The sequence below is a fragment of the Phytophthora cinnamomi genome, assembly GCF_018691715.1.
Source record: "Phytophthora cinnamomi strain GKB4 chromosome Unknown Contig120, whole genome shotgun sequence".
Classification (NCBI taxonomy): Eukaryota; Oomycota; class Peronosporomycetes; order Peronosporales; family Peronosporaceae; genus Phytophthora; species Phytophthora cinnamomi.
Genome location: NW_027151053.1, coordinates 396197 through 411017, shown reverse-complemented (window position 1 = coordinate 411017; position 14821 = coordinate 396197). Strand labels below are relative to the sequence as shown.

Genomic DNA, 14821 nt, shown 5'->3' with positions numbered 1-14821 from the left:
TCAACACGAAGGCCGCAAGAGCCAGCAGGGAGGAGACCGCCCTGCACGTTTAGCGTAAGTACCCAACAGAAAATGACACGAACGTACCATACTCCATACAATTTGCGTTCAGACACGTGAAACGCTAGCCGTGACATCTGTAACAGAAGTTCAGAAAGCGCAACCTACACCTTCACCTCGCCACGCACGTCTGGTACACTGTACCCTTTTCATCAATATCCTCCAATCACATCTCTCCGTGCCCCTCAAAGGCCAACATTCCGCAAGATACGCCATGTTCAAGCGGCTGGTGCTCCGCCCGGGGCTCCGCGGCGCCGTGCGCTCCATCTCGGCGCGCAAGCTGGCGGTCCCAGGCGCGCAGTCGCTCGTGGGGGCCGTGGCGCGTCTGCCGTGCCTCCAGTGCGGCCACCAGACGGCGCTGGCGCTCTCGCGCTCCGCGGACATGGGCGACGTGCTGGCCGAGCGCTCGGACTGCGGCAAAACGCGGCTGCCGCTCGCCTGCTCCAAGGTGGGGGCGCCCCACACCATTGACGGTACTTAGTAGTGTGTACTGACGATGTGCACATGCGTCCAGGAGTGCGCGGAGGCGTTGGAGGCGACGAAGCCCGAGGTCTTGGCGCTGTACGACAGCATGGTGGAAGACGTCGAGTATTCCGCCACGCCCGAGGCCTCGCAGCTGTTCACGGAAGGTATATGTCATCGTGCAGTGTTGTCTAAAGGTGTAGAATATTGTTCTTTATTGACTTGGGTGTGGCTTTGTGGTGCAGTGCTGCAGTCGAGTCGACGGGAGAGCAGCGAGTGGGGCGGGGACCACCACCTGACGTCGTGGACGGACTACCTGAAGCTGTACAAGCCTGACGAACGCTGGTTGGACGATGCGAGGGCGTTGAGACTGCTGTCGTCCGCCTACTCGTACGTCATGACGCTCAGCAGGTTCCTGCCGGAGTTGATGCTGGCGGAGAAGCCCAAGTTCGAGATGCATGTGATCGGAGCTCGCGCCGAGGCCATGATGCCTAGGTACCTGTGGGACGAGCTGTCGTTCTTCCATCCTGGACAGCAGTTTGCTATCAAGCTTGTTGGAGACCACGTGCCGGTGATGTCGGCGCGGAAGAAGACGTCCACGACCAGGGCGAACGAGAATGAATTCGTCGAGTTGCAGTTGATCAATGGCTTGTACCATAAGATCGAGACGAGGAAGCTGGGGACTCCGGACGCGTTCGTGCTGTACAACCCTGGAGTCGGACACCCTCATCTGCGTGAAAGTTGGGAGCCCACTATCCAGGCAGTGCTGGCCTCGTGCAAACCGGTGCTGCTCACGTCTTTTAGTCTCGAGGACCAGCAACGCGATATTGCGGCGCTTCAAGATCTGGTCGCTAGCAGTCCGATTTTCAACCAGTACGAACTTCGGTTCCGATGCCGCGCAAAGCAGAACTCGTTCCGCAGTCTCAAGTACCAGGTGGATCCTTCAAATGTGGGCACCCCTATCCAGACGAATAACCGCGTCATGGTGGTGCAGTTGGCGCCAATTTCTCGATAAGTCATCGACATCGTGACGAATGATACAATCTTGGGAGTTTATCGAGTGACAACGAACCTTTCGATAGAATGCAGTGGTTGACGATGGCTCGTATTGCGGGGTAGCTATCTTTTTCATTGCTTATACACTGGGTTGGCTAATACTATGTGCTCGCTCACTCATCATGTTGGTCTACGCTGCTTCCTATTGCGTTTGCTGCAGCCATTGCCGCACCGCTTCACCGGGCGTTGCGTATTGTGTCCCTGGACTTCGTTCGGCTTGTACGTACGAGATGGCGATGTAAAACTCGTCTAGTCGCATTCGCCAGTGTTGGCTACCCTCCTTTGCTCCACCCGGACTGTGCTCTTGCTTCTTGCCTAGGTCTTGCATCACTCGATGAAATATGGCGCGCGAATCATTTGCAGCCTTGCCAGCAATTTCCGTCATAAAGCGCTCGAATGTGCTGGCTGTCATCCCTACGCGGGTTTCATCCGTTGAGATTGGATCTCCACCCACAGTTTCCGCTGACTTTGCGTAGTACTCGAAGAGCGGCCAAAGAATGGTTTCAACATCCATGCCAACAAAGCATAACCGTGGAGGCGGGGGGACTTCGCTCTCTGCGAGTAATCCAAGGTCTCCAAAGAACGATAAAAGCACTTCGCGAGCGGAGAGAAGGAATTCGGATTTGGACTGGCTGCTTGCAAGTGAGCGGGCGTACAGCTCAAGTGCACATGAGCCCAGCAAGAGGGTGAAGCCCTGTGGTGCTAGTAAGCCACCTCCAATGTCGGTTGTCTCTCGGAACCGATCGAATAGCGCCTGGACAAAATCTCGGGACAAGAATGCCGGGTACAGTTTGAGATCAGTGAACATGCGCAAGGCTGCAGCCGCATTAAGACAGTATTGGTTGCCGAGCGCAGGAGTACGCTGACCACCCGAGTATTGCACGAGAAGCTTGAGCAACGGGGAGTGGAAGGCTAAGAAGAGATCACGCACTTGCGGAGCAAGGTGCCAATTTGTGTACGCCTCCATCGAAATTGCTGGCGTTCCTCCCACTGGTGCAACGCTTGGTTCAATATTACGCGACACCGGGGTGGATGGATTAAGTTTGGCTGGTGCAGACGCAGTCGAATGTGTAGGCGATCCTGTAGCCCTATTGATCAGCTCAGGAGGAAGAAAGGGGTCGCATTGGTACTCAAGGAATGTTGAGCTTCCACTACGGGTGACACTTCCATTCTCGCTGGCGGGATACGTGTGCTTTAGAGAGGCCTTCTCCATGACAGCTCGCTCTACGACTGCGGTTTCGTGCTCCAGCACGGCGAGCAATTTCTCCTGATTTTGAAGAATGTCGTCACTAAGATGACCAGCCCACGAAGCACGCGAAGGACACAAGATCAAGCTGCTACCATTTTCGCCAGCACCGTTTACACCTCGACCACTGGTTGGCGTGGTTCCTCCAGCAACAGCGCCGCCACGTACGTGAGATGCCCCAAGAAGTGAAAGAAGACTTGCCCAAAACCTTTTGAGTTGTTCATGCTTGGTGCTGCTGGATGCGAAGAGATCAGTCAAGAACTGGTTCAACCCCGTAACGAAATCGGCAAAAAGTAAGCCACGCTCAACTGCGTATGGTGGAAGGTGGCGTGCCAATCTGTCCGCGAGGGCCTCTCGCTCAATGACTTTTTCCTCCAGCAGTGTTGAGTACTCAAGTATGCGGACAAGTGACGCCATGGCTAACCGAGGCGATGGAGTGTCACCGTCTACTGCTCTCGCGGCTGCGCTGTCGTTAATTACGGCGCTGTCAGCTGCCGCGTGAAGCTGGAATAGCTCACGAAGATTGTTCACCGCGACGTCCTTGCACAGGATGAGCACGGAAAAGGGAAGGGATAGTCCTTCCCATTCGACAAACGAAGTCAGTTGTGTCTTCAGCGCATGTGCTTTTTCCTCCAGAGCTACATGGCGCTCTTCCATGTGGCGATATCGTTCTTCTTCGCGAAGCAGTTTCTTGGATAGCACATCCACTGTGATCCTTTTATCAAGCGAGAAAAACTGGAAGCGCTCTAAGTCACTGCGCAGTACGCGACTGTAGTCATCGAGCGACTTTGAGTATTTGTCTCGCTCAGCCGCCTTCAGCTCGGCCATTTCAACTTGCAGCCGAAGTTCCTTCGTGACCGCAGACACATGTGTCTGAATCCGCCATTGTACGAGCACCGTGCGCAACCATGCGCGTTCAGCTTCGCGAATCACGGTTGTTACGAACCCGTGCTTTACAAGTTGCAACTCGGATCCACTCTCTGTTAGCTCTCCTGTAAGTCGCTGGGCCTCTTCACGGGAGGCTTGGAGCTTTTCCTCTAGCTTCGTCTTCGCTCGTGAAAGCGAGAACACGCACTCTTTTGCTTCGGCCAAGCTTCCCTCAAGCTGCTGTACCCGCTCAAGATTTCCACGATTGTTGTCGCGCGTTGTCGCAAATTGCCACTTTGACAGTGCCCTACGGGTAGCTGTCTTCGCTTGGCCTAACAGTACCAGTTGCAGTTTGGTTACCCCCAGCTCCAGCGACCGCGTTAAGGTTGCGTGTTCTCGTTGAATCTTCTTCCAAGAGCTGAAGGATTTTGCTGCCTGACGGTGCTCGCAGTGATCCATAAGGCGGTCCAAGTGCATCACACCAAGTAGAATACGATGCACTTTCGCTTCCTGCTTTGCCGCGTCAAGACTTCCCTGGAGTTTCATCACAGCTTCCGTATGGCTATCTACGACTGCAAAGCGTTTAAGTTTGTTGAGAGCTACCGCTTTTCTTTTCAGCGAAATGCTGTTGTCAACACTTGACAACAACGCTAGTGCTCGGGAACGAGATGCAGCGATATTCCGAGCCGCACCAGACCATTGAAACAACGCAGAGTGAAGCATGCCGCGGCTTTTTGTGCGCAACAAACCGTGGATGATCAAGCCTCGCATGCGCAGGCGCTCTTCAAGCTCCCGCTCGCCTATGGCATTTTCCTTGCGCTCAAGTTCCTCCATAAGAGACTCATTCTCCGCGGACAGCTTCGCCATCTTCTGAAACTTGCTCGTCTCCGAGGCGATCTTTTCCAACAGATCTGCTTGCAGAGTTTGGTTTTGCTCCATGAGCTGCTTGGTCTGCAGTTTGAGCTGTTCCTCGCTTTTGCTAGTAAGAGCAAGCTGATCGCGCAGAGTTTTGACGAGTTCGTTCGAGCTCAGGGCTTGCATTTCATGCTTTTGAGTCTCCTCCTTCAGAGTGCGGTTCTCGCGCTCCACGGCATCAAGTTGAAGCTGCTTTTCGCTGAGCTGCGCCATCTTTTCGTTCAATTGATGGATCTTCTCGTTCAATTGATGAAGACGTTCCTGGTCTGCGGCGGATGAATCCCGAGCTTTTTCGACCTCTGCTCGCAGTGTCTGCTTCTCGTGCTGTAAAGACTGCTTCTCTTGCAGTAGAATTTGTTTGTCCTGCTGCAGTTGTTCATACTCCGACAATGGCACGGAGGGTACGAAAGGAGCAGGCGACGGTGGCGTGACCACAGGTACCGTGGTCAATGTGAGAGGTGAGGACGAGAAGGCGCTGGAAGCTGACGAAGCGATGGACGGCCGAGTTCGTCTTGGTGTGGCAGCGCTTTCGCTTACAGGGCTCATGACCGCGGAAACAACCTGTGTCGAGTTTCGTCGCCTCATTGGGCTTTTGCGCGATTCTTTCCTTTGCTTTACTACAGACTCCTCGCGTCGTGATGGAGTCGCAACCTCTGCTTGGAGAGTCTGCAGCAACGTATCCAGTCGGGCATCTGAAGCTGCACGTTTGTACCTGTGCAAACGTGAAGGAGATTTTTCGCGCTTGGTGGTACTACTCGGTGTTACGACATTTTCCTCGGCGCGCTTCAAGTCCTGCCACATTTCCTTGCGCTTCCACTCGTCTAAAAGACGCGACGAAGTTCTCTTTGTGGTTTCGGACGAGTCCCAAACTTGCGAGTAGGACCTGGGTCGAGCTAACCCAGTCCGGGTGTCATCTCGGTCGGACTGCTGAGCAAGCTGGATCTTTGTCGTTGTCGACGCCGGACTCGCGTAAAGGCTGTTAGCTCGCTTGTAGGGCGAGGCCGATGGCGACAGTGGTGTCAACGGGGTTGTTGGAGAAGAATCTCGTCGGCCGCTTTTATCAAGTGACATCGATGTCGGGATGGGATGGATCAACGCTGGCGAGGGCTCAGAGTTGACTGACGCGCTATAATGCCGCCCACCTTCACTGTTGTGTTTGAAGGCCGCAAATCCCGCGAGTCGCGGCGATGGTACGCTCACGGCCGCGTCACCGGAAGAGTTCACTACCATGAGGGATGGTGCCGTGTCCATTTCAAGGGCCAGACTCGACCTTCGTGACATTAGTGCATTGTCGCTGTCCTCTTGGCTGTCGACTCCTAGATGCTGCAGCGAAGCTCGCCCGTCCTCCGATGGTCCTACCGACTCGCCGGTTTGCATGTTTGACAGCGGGAGGTCGGTAGCGTCCGGCAGATAGTCGTCGAGCCAGGCGTCCTCGAAGTCTCCGTCACTGCCGTCAGCATGCTCGTTGTCAAGGTAGCGACCCGAGAACCGATCGTCCTCGTCGCTGCCAGCTGCATCCTCTTCGTCGTCGTCGTTGTCCGGCGCAGTCTCCCATGCTGGACCGCCATCGTCGTCCACATGCTGCTGGTCATCGTCGCTGGAGTCAGCATCGCGGAAGTCCGCCATCGCTTCAGTTCAATGCAAAACACGCAAGGCTAAACAGGGCGAGCAAGGCCAGACCAAGTCGCAAATAGCCCCGCCGCGTCTTCAGCGGCAGCAACACCACTTCAATCCGCGGCGGAAGTGAGCCTCCATTTCGGGAACGCCAAACGGACGGCATGCGCACAAATGTAGCCATCTGCAACTTCAACTAAAAATATGTTAGGCGCATATGGGAATAAACGATCAACGAGCCTGCAGCAGTGAAAACGCACGCGCTGGTGTTGCGTGCCTTGACGAAAGCGGTATCTTGGTGGAATAAGGACCCAGGTCAGGTTAGACCTGGCTGTATTTTCGAGTCGAGTGTGGAGGCCCGAATTTTACTCTTGTACTACCAATGTCACAATCGTAGGCGTCCGAACCCACCATCTATGTAAAAAAGGCTGTCGCCTCGCCACGCGCCCGAAATCCCAGGCGAAGGCTGGCTGGGAGCTTAGATGAGCTTTTTGCTCTTGAAGAACTTCTTGAGGTACATGACCTGCCAGACGCCCATGCCGAGCAGCACGACGATGGAGAAGAAGCTGAACCAGAGCACGCGCGAGTTGGTGGACTCGTTCGTGTTGCGCATCGTGGCCTCGCGCTCGCGCATGTAGAGCATCTCGCGGTGGATCTCGTCCACCGTGTCCTCCATCTTGCGCAGCTCCTTCTCCACGGGCATGAGGTGCTCGCGCTTGGCCACTTCCGTGTAGTCCTTGGCCTCCACGCCGTGCTTGAAGTCGAGCATGACGCGCACGGGCTTGTCGTTGCTGTTGACGAAGCACACGGCGTAGTTGCCGCCGGCGTCCGCCGTGAACGAGAACTTGTGGATGTCGTCGGACGACGTGTCGATGTTGGCGTCCTGCTTGAGGAACTTGTGCAGCGGGTCCGTGATGGCCAGCGACACGCCCGACTTGCCGCGCACGCCGCCGATCACGTTGTAGTGCACCACCACGAGGCTGCCCTGGGCCACCTCGTCACTCAGGCACTTCTCGGCGCGGCGCCGGATGTCGAACTGCACGGCGTGCAGCGAGGCGGCGCTCACGGCCAGCAGCAGCAGCGTCAGCAGCAGCGACGGCTTGGTCCCGATCATGCTCTCGCGGTGTCCCCCCACTACGAATTAGGATTGTGTAGCTACGTAGGCGACAGGACGACGTCGACAACCTACGATATAGAATGTGAATGCAGTATAGTAGGTTCAGTGGTGTGGCGCACATCATTCGTCCATTTTGACCGAGATGGACGACGTGCCGCGACGAGACTCGCGCGGAGGCCCCGACCGGGTGCGTGTGTATCGCCCCAGGAGGCGGATTTTGACAGGGTTATAGGCTAATAGTGTTTGCTTGGGGGTGGTGAATGTGGTGGCGGTGAAGGAATGGTTCCAGAAGGAGAAGAAACGCATCGAAGACGAAATCCGAGAGGTGCGTCAATGCGCGCAATGACCGACGAGACCGCGCTGACGGCGTTGCTGTTTGTTGCTGCAGGGGATGCAAGAGGCCGTGTCCAACGTGCACATCCTGAACCAGAACATGGAGCATCTCAACGATGTGGTGCGTCGTCGGCCGCTCTGGGTCCACGTTGCAGTGGTTGTAGCGCTGCTTGAGTGCTTACAGGAGACTGACTGTCTTGTGTTGATGCACCTTCATTGCAGGGCCAAGAGGTCGTGGCTATTTCGTCCAGTTGGGTGGAGTTCCTGCGTCAGATGACAGCGTCCAGCGAGAAAGCGCGTTAGGACGAGTAGTAGTGGCGACATTGGCGTATTTATTTTGCTGTTTTACTGTCAGGTAGGCAGGCAGTCCTGTGTCAAGCTACCCATAAGAATATACGCCACTCCAACGAAGTATCATCTATCAGTGCGATTGCACGGGAGTCTGTTGCGCTTGCTGCAGCTTTGCCTTCTCACGCAATGCGGCCAAGACGGTCTTCTCGAACGCCAAGTGCTCTTTCAGCGAGATAGGACCTCCCGGGAGTGTCGGCACGTTGCGCTTGGACTTCGGTACAGAGGATGTCGTCTTGTCTTCTGCAGACGTAAACCCGTCTGTCTCGACGATATGCCCCTGGATCGAGACCTCTCGCCAGCAGTCCTTGTGTCCTTCAATTCGAACTGCATTTGCGGCTGCTGATGCCTCAGCAAACACAACTTTTGCAGACGACGTCTTCATCTTGATCGCTTCAATCTCGCCGTACGACCGCAGCTCTCGACTCAGCGTATCATCCGAGTGCGAGTACTGTTTTTTATCCCACTTGAACGTGACGGTGCGCTGTGACTTCGGAGCGCCATGCGCGTCCTGGTATTTTTTCGCCTCAGCTCGTCGCTTCGCCTCCTTGGCAAGACGATCCTGCAGCTCCTGTTGCCGAGCCAAAGCCTTTTCTCGAAGCCTAGACAGCTCCGCCTTCTGCTGCTTCGCGCTGGGCTTCCTGTTGCGCTCGAAGTTCTGCTCCTTCCTCAGCAACTCTGCATCAAACAGAAAGACATGAGTAAGTCATATTCAATTCCACCTCACAAAGAGAGGGAAAGCTCGCGTGTCATACCGTCTCGCATCTGCTTGCGCTTGCCATCGAGCTCCGCCTCCCGCTCGCGCTGCTTCTTCTTGGCCAGCAGCTCGCGCGACAGCTTCTTGTCGTAGGCCTCTTTCTTCTTGGGGTCCAGCAGGATGTCGCGCGCATGTGTCAGCTCCAGGAACTTGTGCACTGCAGCAATAAACGAACCGAACAGAGCAAGAGTCAGCCAGACGCTCTGGCTTGGGCTCGCAGCGACTTGAGCGGCTCGTACCGTCTCCGCCGCGGTCAGGGTGGTGCAGGATGGACTTCTTCTTGTAGGCGCGGGCCACTTGGCGCTCATCCGCCGCAGGCTCCAGCCCCAGGATCTCGTACAGGTCCTCGCGGAACTCGTCATCGCCTGCCATCGCCGCTTCCTGCGTGCTGCTATTGCTATTGGGGTTGGGAGCGGAGAAACGACGTTTGATTCGACGAAAAGGGTTCAAACGGAGGTTTGATTGGTTAAAAGGAGCTGTCTACATGCTCTCGAATAGAAGCCCCGCAGCCATCTCGACATTGCCATTGCAAGTCTGCAGCGCCTGGATCGCCTATAGTGAAACATAGACAACACACGTCACAGATGTCAGGATGACACATGATGAGGGGACCTCCGCGGCAAAACGTACACGCTGCTCAGGGAAGCCCAATGCCACGAGCTGGGCAATCTTCGCTTCGTTGTTTTCACCTCCAGCAGGAGCAGCAGCAGCGGCGGCGGCGACAGCGGGAGCAGGTGGAGCAGGGACCCGCGGGGCGCCAGTCGGAGTCGATCCTGGAGTTGAAGCCGGAACCGGGACGCCGCCAATTGTGGCCGGGGGCTGCGCGGAAGCCTCACGGTTCTCCGACGACGGGATATCCTGCGACAACGAATTCGTGAGTACGTACCAGATTGCAATAGGATACTAAACAGAACCAGGAAGACGTACATGCTCCGGCAAGAAAGGAACCTCGTGGAAGCGGTCGCCTTCGTGGAGGCGAAGAACATTCTTGCCCAGGTCGATGCAGCACTGCAACGCACCATGTTACCCGCGACTTTGGTCAGTAGCGAGAAGACAACCGTTGTTAGAGATTCGATTGAAAATGCAACGCACCTGATGCCGCTTGAGCATGTCCAAGCCGAACAAAAAGTCAACGCCCTGCTGGTCCAAAATTGTGAAGCTGCAGTTGTAGAACTCGTTGCCAATCTTCAGTGGGGCCATGTGCACTCTGCCGATGATTGTCGCCGTACCCACACCAACTGCCTGTAAGATAGAAACGATTTAAACACCAGGACATAGATTATCTGTGACAGGAGAGGTCTTACCTGGCCAGCAAAACGCTTGTCTACAAGGCGCATGATACCGCAGCGCTCCGCACAGCTCTGAAGATATCAACGACAGCGATCTGTTAACTTCCTTATCGCATTCGAGCACCCATTCGATATACACGGTTGGACCCTTACCGACGACATGATGGTCGACTGCGCTCCGGAGTCCACAAACGCCTTTACTTGCGTTCCGTTCACTTCGCAAGGGATGTACAGCATTGTGACCCGTGCAAACGCCTCTGGCATCTCCTCGATAGCAATCTCCATATTTTTCTGGACGTTCGACAGGCGAATACGCTCCGCGATTTTCGCCTGTGCGTCAGCGTCGAACGGGTTCCGCTCCAACGCTTCGATCTCTTGTTGCTCCTCAAACTTCCGGGAGGCAGCCTCCATGTGCATCTGCATCAGTGCCATACGCACGTCCTACAGAATCATACGTAAAAAGAAAGCAAGTTAGCGACTGGCACTCAAATCCTTCAACAAAGGGTATCACGCACCGACACGCTCTTGGTCTGAAGCGCTGTCGCCAATTTGGGGTTGGCTTGTTGCAGCTACAACAACATTTTAGCCCCCACACAACTCTCACAACTAAAGCACAAGCAACCCCTCACCTCCGCAAGAAGCTGGGGGTTCTTGTCCATAATGTCGAGAAGAATTTCAGGAGAGGCGTTGCCCTATAGTAACAAAGGCGAGCAGCAGACAACTTCAATTGGCATGCACGCGTGCCTCTAACAACAGCATCCACCCACCGGAATCTCGTGCAGCTTCATGCCCGGGCGAGCCGTGAACTCCGCTGCATTAGGCAAGCCAGGTCTCGCAGCAGCCGGCGCAGCCGATGGGTTGCGCATGATCACGAGCAGATCGTCCTCCTTCACGCCGGCCTGCTCAAACTGTTAAATAAAACCCTCGTCAGTAATTAACGAGGCAAGCACCGCTGCCTGCATCGTGTTCATTACCGTCTGGTCCAGGCGCAGCGAGTTGCCGTCCAGCATCAGCACTTGGGACGCCGCAGGGATCCCGAACTGCAAAGGATACGGCGACAAGCGTCAGAAGAGAAGTTTGGACTCTGCAGCAGCAACGGGGGGGCAAGGACTACCTGCTGCTGAAGCTGCGGGGCGACGGAGCCGAGCTGCTGCGTGGGCTCCACGCTGATCTGCGCCACTTGTCCGCCGTCCGCCGAGGTCACTGTCACGTGCATCGTTGTCGCTTGCTTCCTCTGTTCTCTCTTTCTCTATTGTGATGGACTTTTTGGCTCGGCAGGCTGGGTGTTTTGGTTTCATCCCTCTGTGTTTTTCGTGAGTCTCGTGCGATAAACCCCAACAATGAGAGGGTTTTATCGGTTTCGGTCGCCGAAAGATCCACCCATGGCAATCGACGAAAAGATACTTAACTTCGAGAAGCATACAGTCAGCTCGAGTTCCAGCCACGAGTCTCTGTTGATGACTGCGGTACAGTGGAGCGTTCCAATAGATAGATAGATGACTCTATCCAGACAGTTAAGGTTCGCGACCAGCTCTGATATCCGCGAAAGCCGCTCGCCATCGAGTGAATGAGGCTCTGGTGAGCTCCGGAACAGTGGCATTCCAATCGTGGAGCGGGCCAGCAAAGGCCAGCGGCGCAGTGCCTGCGACTAGTCACTCGCCGGTATTTTCATTCCTCGGCTTCGCAGACTTCCGGCAGGCAAGCGTCCAGGAAGCATCGCGCAGTGACGATGACCACCTCCACCACATTTCGGTGTACAACGCTCGAGACGCCCGTGCAGATGCAGTCCTGCCACTTGTTCTGGTGAGCCCGCAGCGGGCTGTGAACTCAGTGCTAGTCATCGTTACTAATAACTGTGTGCCCCTGCTGCATTGAAGGCACAAGTCCACGCTCAGCATCGTACTGAGGCGCGAGCTGGCCGACTGCACGCCCAGTCGGGAGGTGCCGGTGCTCCACGTCAAGCGCCCCACGCTGCTGGGCGGCGACCTGGAGATCGACCTCGGCGGCAGCGTCCACCCGGTTCGCATGCTGCCGGTGTCGGGCAAGGACGTGCGCAACCTGCGCTTCGGCCTCGTGTACGGGCCCAAGCGCAAGCGCGTTCGCTTCCGCGCGCCCGACGCGGCGACGTACGACAACTGGGAGATGGTGCTCGAGGTGGCCGTCGAGAAGGCAGCGGCTGAGCGGCCGACGTTCCCCACCTGGCCGTACCCCGGCACGTCGCCGAGTTTGTCCGCACTGGAAGACGGCTACGTCTCGGAGGAGTTCGGCTTCAGCGACGGTGATGGCAGCGACGAGAGCAAGCTGGGCGGCTGTTATCGGTATAGACCCCCGCATGCATTGCAAAGCCCCATGACAGGCAGCTTCGTGGACTTCATCGACCCTCCATCCCCAGGTGACAACTCGACCGGAGAGGACGACACCGAGGAGGACTACGACCGGATCCCGTCGACCGAGAGCGAGTACGAGACGGCGATCATGCCGCTTGCCCGTGAGGTCGATGTGGCCCGGTCCGCAGTCGCAGTGAGCAGCAAACTGATCGACCAGGAGCACGCTAGTCTGTCGAATCAAGACGTGGCCTGGTGTTCTCAGAAGCCGCACACCACGGAGCACCCGTTCGCCACGCGGCTCCGCCTGCAGTTCATCGCGAGCCCCGAGCCGCAAGCTGCCAAGTTCGTGCTCGCCGACTACCTTGCGTGGTTCCGAGCAGTTTTGGACCACAGGGACGAGCGAGAGCTGCTCAAGCGCCAAGAGTGACAGTAAAAGTATCGTGCGTCCATGTTGAAGTGCGCGGTAGAATCGACTAGCGTTAACCGGTATAGTGAACCCAAGTGAAGGTATTTTCCACCAATCGCCAGCTGTCGCGTTGTAACTGCCAGCGAGCAGCTCAGCTCAGTCGCACTTCTGCCACTGGAGTTGCAGGCCGATGCGTCATTTCTGGAGCGCATGACCATCGCCGGGCCCATTGACTTCTACCCTGTGGACGAGGACACGCCGCTGCTGCAAGACCTGGCGGCGCCCGACGCGTCGCCACGCAGCGACTCGGAGCTGTCGCCGTACCCGGAGACCGTCTCCAGCGCCTCTCGGCACAGTCGGACGACGGAGCTGCAGCTGAGTGTGGACAAGATCTCCTTCCTCTTCAGCCCCACGGCGCGCCCCGGATACGGCAGCCCGGGCAACTATAAGAGCTTCGCCGACGTGTCGCTCAACGGAGCGCTGCAGGACGACGACGAGCTCAACATGCTGGACCCGTACTTCGACGTGACCGCGTCTCGACTGCGAGTGGCCTTTGAAGGCGCAGGCCCCGAAGGAGATGGGGGACTGTCGTACGAAGGGTTCCGGGTGGCATTGGAGACACTGGGCATCCGATGCTCGGACAACGCGGTGTTCTTGAAACTGGTGCAGGGCATTGACCGACAACAAAGTGGACGGATCACGCTGCACCAGTTCGACGCAGCGGTGCATCGGCTCAAGCTGATGCACATGTTTGACGAAGGGACGGTGAAGGAGATGAAGGCGGTCGGCTATCAACAAGCAGCCTTGTCGGTGTCGGACTTTTCGAGCACCAAGCTGCAGAGCTTCGTGTTGAGACAGGAGAACTCGCACGAGTTCTTCACGGCGCATCGACCCGACTGGGTGAATGTGCGCTGGATTAATCTGGACGGAAGAGATAGTCTGAACCTCAAGAGACTGGCCATCAAGTACCGTCTGCATCCGCTCGCGATTGAAGACACGATCGAGGGGCATGAACGCCCCAAGTTCGACCGCTACGACGGACATTTGTTTCTGGTGTTTCCGGTGTTGAGGCTGCAATTGAGGCCGGACAAAGGACTCCCACTGCAGCGCAAGCGTAATCGGCTTTACTCGTGCACGCACCAAGGAGACTCGCGCGGAACACCTTTGCCGACTTTTGCCAAAGAGAGGCGAGCTTCGTTCCACCGCACTATAAGCACTGTCACCGATGACACCGAGGACGATGATGAAGACCCACTGAAAGTCTGGATTGAGCACGTGTTTATCTTTGTTGTGGACAATGACACGGTCATCACGGTCAAAGACGGCGGCGACAGTGATATCTGGACCGAGCTGAATCGCCGGCTGGCGGTGCCATACTCCAAGCTGCGACACAATGACGCTAACTTCCTCGTGTACTCAGTGCTTGACGTGATTGTTGATCAGGTGACAAATGTTGTCGACTCCATCACAGAATGCCTTATTGAGCTCGAGAATCAGCTTGATCAAGAACGCCACCGTTTTGACCTACGCTCTCTGCGCCTTCTGAAGAACGAGCTGTTCCGACTTCCTCGGTTGCTGAAGCCGGCGCGTGAGGTGCTCAAGAATATCATCGAAAGCAAGGATTTTGACGCAACAGTTACCGACTACGTTCGCGATGTCCACGATCACGTTGTACAGGTGCTGGATGACATCGAGCAGCAACTCCAAATGTGCCGCCAGCTCACGGAAGAATACCGCGATGCAAAGGCGAACCAGATGAACTACGTGATCTACACTCTCACTGTGGTCACGACCGTTTTTCTTCCGGGCCAATTCCTCACTGGGGTTTACGGCATGAACTTCGATGACATGCCTGAGCTTCATGAGCGGTACGGCTACGCACTTTTCTGGGTCTTTGCGATCGCCATCGCCGCTGCACTACAGCTATACTTCCGCTACAAGCAATGGATATGACACGGATGAAAAAGAGGTGTGAGTACTGAAGGATAAATGTCAATGACAATGCGATGCTGAAAACATGTAAA

General features: G+C 56.1%; 8 protein-coding genes across 9 annotated transcripts; 4 read left to right on the top strand and 4 right to left on the bottom strand.

Moving 5' to 3' along the window:
• Window positions 1-274: 274 nt before the first annotated feature.
• Window positions 275-1537, top strand: IUM83_08954 (Mrna processing protein; the record flags this gene model as incomplete). The annotated part of the gene is made up of 3 exons (XM_067933358.1): window positions 275-508; window positions 575-689; window positions 768-1537. 3 exons carry the CDS (start codon window positions 275-277, stop codon window positions 1535-1537), a joined length of 1119 nt encoding a protein of 372 aa, XP_067781012.1.
• A 1537-nt stretch (window positions 1538-3074) lies between these two features.
• Window positions 3075-6232, bottom strand: IUM83_08953 (uncharacterized protein; the record flags this gene model as incomplete). Its single annotated transcript, XM_067933357.1, has 2 exons — window positions 3075-3085; window positions 4441-6232. 2 exons carry the CDS (start codon window positions 6230-6232, stop codon window positions 3075-3077), a joined length of 1803 nt encoding a protein of 600 aa, XP_067781019.1.
• Window positions 6233-6698: 466 nt separating this feature from the next.
• IUM83_08952 (transmembrane emp24 domain-containing protein 10-like) lies at window positions 6699-7334 on the bottom strand (the record flags this gene model as incomplete). The annotated part of the gene is made up of 1 exon (XM_067933356.1): window positions 6699-7334. The coding sequence occupies one exon, from the start codon at window positions 7332-7334 to the stop codon at window positions 6699-6701; it is 636 nt and encodes a 211-aa protein (XP_067781018.1).
• Window positions 7335-7479: 145 nt separating this feature from the next.
• On the top strand, window positions 7480-7973 carry IUM83_08951 (DASH complex subunit DAD1; the record flags this gene model as incomplete). The annotated part of the gene is made up of 4 exons (XM_067933355.1): window positions 7480-7524; window positions 7615-7662; window positions 7726-7791; window positions 7893-7973. The coding sequence occupies 4 exons, from the start codon at window positions 7480-7482 to the stop codon at window positions 7971-7973; spliced, it is 240 nt and encodes a 79-aa protein (XP_067781017.1).
• A 118-nt stretch (window positions 7974-8091) lies between these two features.
• IUM83_08950 (dna damage-inducible protein) lies at window positions 8092-9147 on the bottom strand (the record flags this gene model as incomplete). 2 transcript variants are annotated; one of them, XM_067933353.1, is made up of 4 exons in its annotated part: window positions 8092-8443; window positions 8627-8696; window positions 8774-8932; window positions 9015-9147. In XM_067933353.1, the coding sequence occupies 4 exons, from the start codon at window positions 9145-9147 to the stop codon at window positions 8092-8094; spliced, it is 714 nt and encodes a 237-aa protein (XP_067781015.1). The 2 variants fall into 2 exon arrangements, with proteins under 2 accessions (XP_067781015.1, XP_067781016.1); XM_067933354.1 differs by having other exon boundaries at window positions 8092-8696.
• Window positions 9148-9255: 108 nt separating this feature from the next.
• IUM83_08949 (putative DNA damage-inducible protein 1) lies at window positions 9256-11280 on the bottom strand (the record flags this gene model as incomplete). The annotated part of the gene is made up of 11 exons (XM_067933352.1): window positions 9256-9327; window positions 9406-9633; window positions 9703-9783; window positions 9868-10017; window positions 10080-10136; window positions 10218-10505; window positions 10580-10633; window positions 10694-10756; window positions 10832-10972; window positions 11039-11104; window positions 11179-11280. 11 exons carry the CDS (start codon window positions 11278-11280, stop codon window positions 9256-9258), a joined length of 1302 nt encoding a protein of 433 aa, XP_067781070.1.
• Window positions 11281-11793: 513 nt separating this feature from the next.
• Window positions 11794-12818, top strand: IUM83_08948 (RxLR effector candidate protein; the record flags this gene model as incomplete). Its single annotated transcript, XM_067933351.1, has 2 exons — window positions 11794-11867; window positions 11942-12818. 2 exons carry the CDS (start codon window positions 11794-11796, stop codon window positions 12816-12818), a joined length of 951 nt encoding a protein of 316 aa, XP_067781071.1.
• Window positions 12819-13007: 189 nt separating this feature from the next.
• IUM83_08947 (magnesium and cobalt transporter CorA) lies at window positions 13008-14750 on the top strand (the record flags this gene model as incomplete). The annotated part of the gene is made up of 1 exon (XM_067933350.1): window positions 13008-14750. The coding sequence occupies one exon, from the start codon at window positions 13008-13010 to the stop codon at window positions 14748-14750; it is 1743 nt and encodes a 580-aa protein (XP_067781138.1).
• Window positions 14751-14821: the final 71 nt, after the last annotated feature.